Source organism: Sinocyclocheilus grahami, unplaced genomic scaffold (genome assembly GCF_001515645.1).
Source record: "Sinocyclocheilus grahami isolate Dianchi unplaced genomic scaffold, SAMN03320097.WGS_v1.1 scaffold5543.1, whole genome shotgun sequence".
Lineage (NCBI taxonomy): Eukaryota > Metazoa > Chordata > Actinopteri > Cypriniformes > Cyprinidae > Sinocyclocheilus > Sinocyclocheilus grahami.
The window spans coordinates 10,187-11,290 of NW_015510204.1; the positions used below are offsets into that span (position 1 = coordinate 10,187).

The 1,104-nt window shown below is 35.6% G+C and overlaps 1 protein-coding gene across 1 annotated transcript in view; it reads right to left on the reverse strand.

Moving 5' to 3' along the window:
• Nucleotides 1-1,104, reverse strand: part of LOC107577253 (protein LTV1 homolog) — a 7,159-nt gene that overhangs the window by 5,037 nt on the left and 1,018 nt on the right. Inside the window, exons 3-4 of the mRNA XM_016263348.1 lie at nt 984-1,098; nt 51-178 (exon numbers count right to left, since the gene is read on the reverse strand). Of these exons, the coding sequence (XP_016118834.1) occupies nt 51-178; nt 984-1,098 (243 nt within the window). The remainder of the gene's footprint in view (nt 1-50; nt 179-983; nt 1,099-1,104) is intronic.

The following is a 1,104-nucleotide window of genomic DNA, read 5'->3' on the forward strand; positions in this document are numbered from 1 at the left end:
CACACACACACACACACACACACACATCTGTGACAGTCGCACACACTCACTCTTTCTCTTTCTGTATGAAGTAATCTTTGAAGACCTCCTCCAGTCGCTTGCTGTCCGGTTCGATGTAGCCCTCCAGCTCTGCGTTATCCAGTGCGCCGATCTCATCATCGTCAAACTGCTCGTAAAACTATTCGACAGCACAACAAACAGGCAATTACTGATGCTTCTCTATAGAAGTGTAAAATTAAAAATAAATCAGGTTTATGGTTTTAGTGCTTCAATACTTTTTGCCAGTACAACTGAGAAATATATATACTTTAAAATAATATAAAAAACATTATTTTTTTTGAAGGCAGTCTCTTATGCTTGCCAAGGCTGCATTTAATTTAATAAAATACAGCACTGTTATGTAATATTGTGAAATATTATTAGAACTTAAAATAACTATTTTCTATTTGAATATATTGTCAAATGTAATGCATTCCTGTGATGCAGAGCTGAATTTTCAGCATCATCACTCCAATCTTCAGTGTAACATGATCCTTCAGAAATTATTTTTACATTAAAAATAAATTAGTCTCATGCTTTTAGTCCTTGTTAATTGTTGACAATTTTTATACAGCACAGTACAACTAAACAAATGTAAAAATCAACAAATAAATACATATTGCATGCCAGTAACTATTTAATGCCAGACACAAACTATAAATAATAAAATTACTAGATTTAACGGAAAATTAAACCCATCCTTTTCTATTGTTTGGTGACTTTTTTTCTAACTACACAGCAAAGAAAATGTGTATGGCTGTGGCACTTTAAAGTACTAAATTGTAAAGACACAACATTTCAGAGAGGTGAAAAGAAAAAAAAGATGCTGATGTGATCTTGCTGTGTTCTGTGTATACTTGGAAAAGAAAAAAAGAAATTTGAGCTTATTGTGAACAGGCCCTTATGTTCACCGTTATGTGTGTGTGGAAGATCTGCTGACTGACCTTCTCGAAGCGGTCGTCCAGAAGCGTGAGCTGCTCATTCCTCCTCAGGACGGAGGATGTGAGTGAATACTCTGTGAAACGACTCTTCGTCTCACAGTCGGCAAACATGAACTCCCTCCGG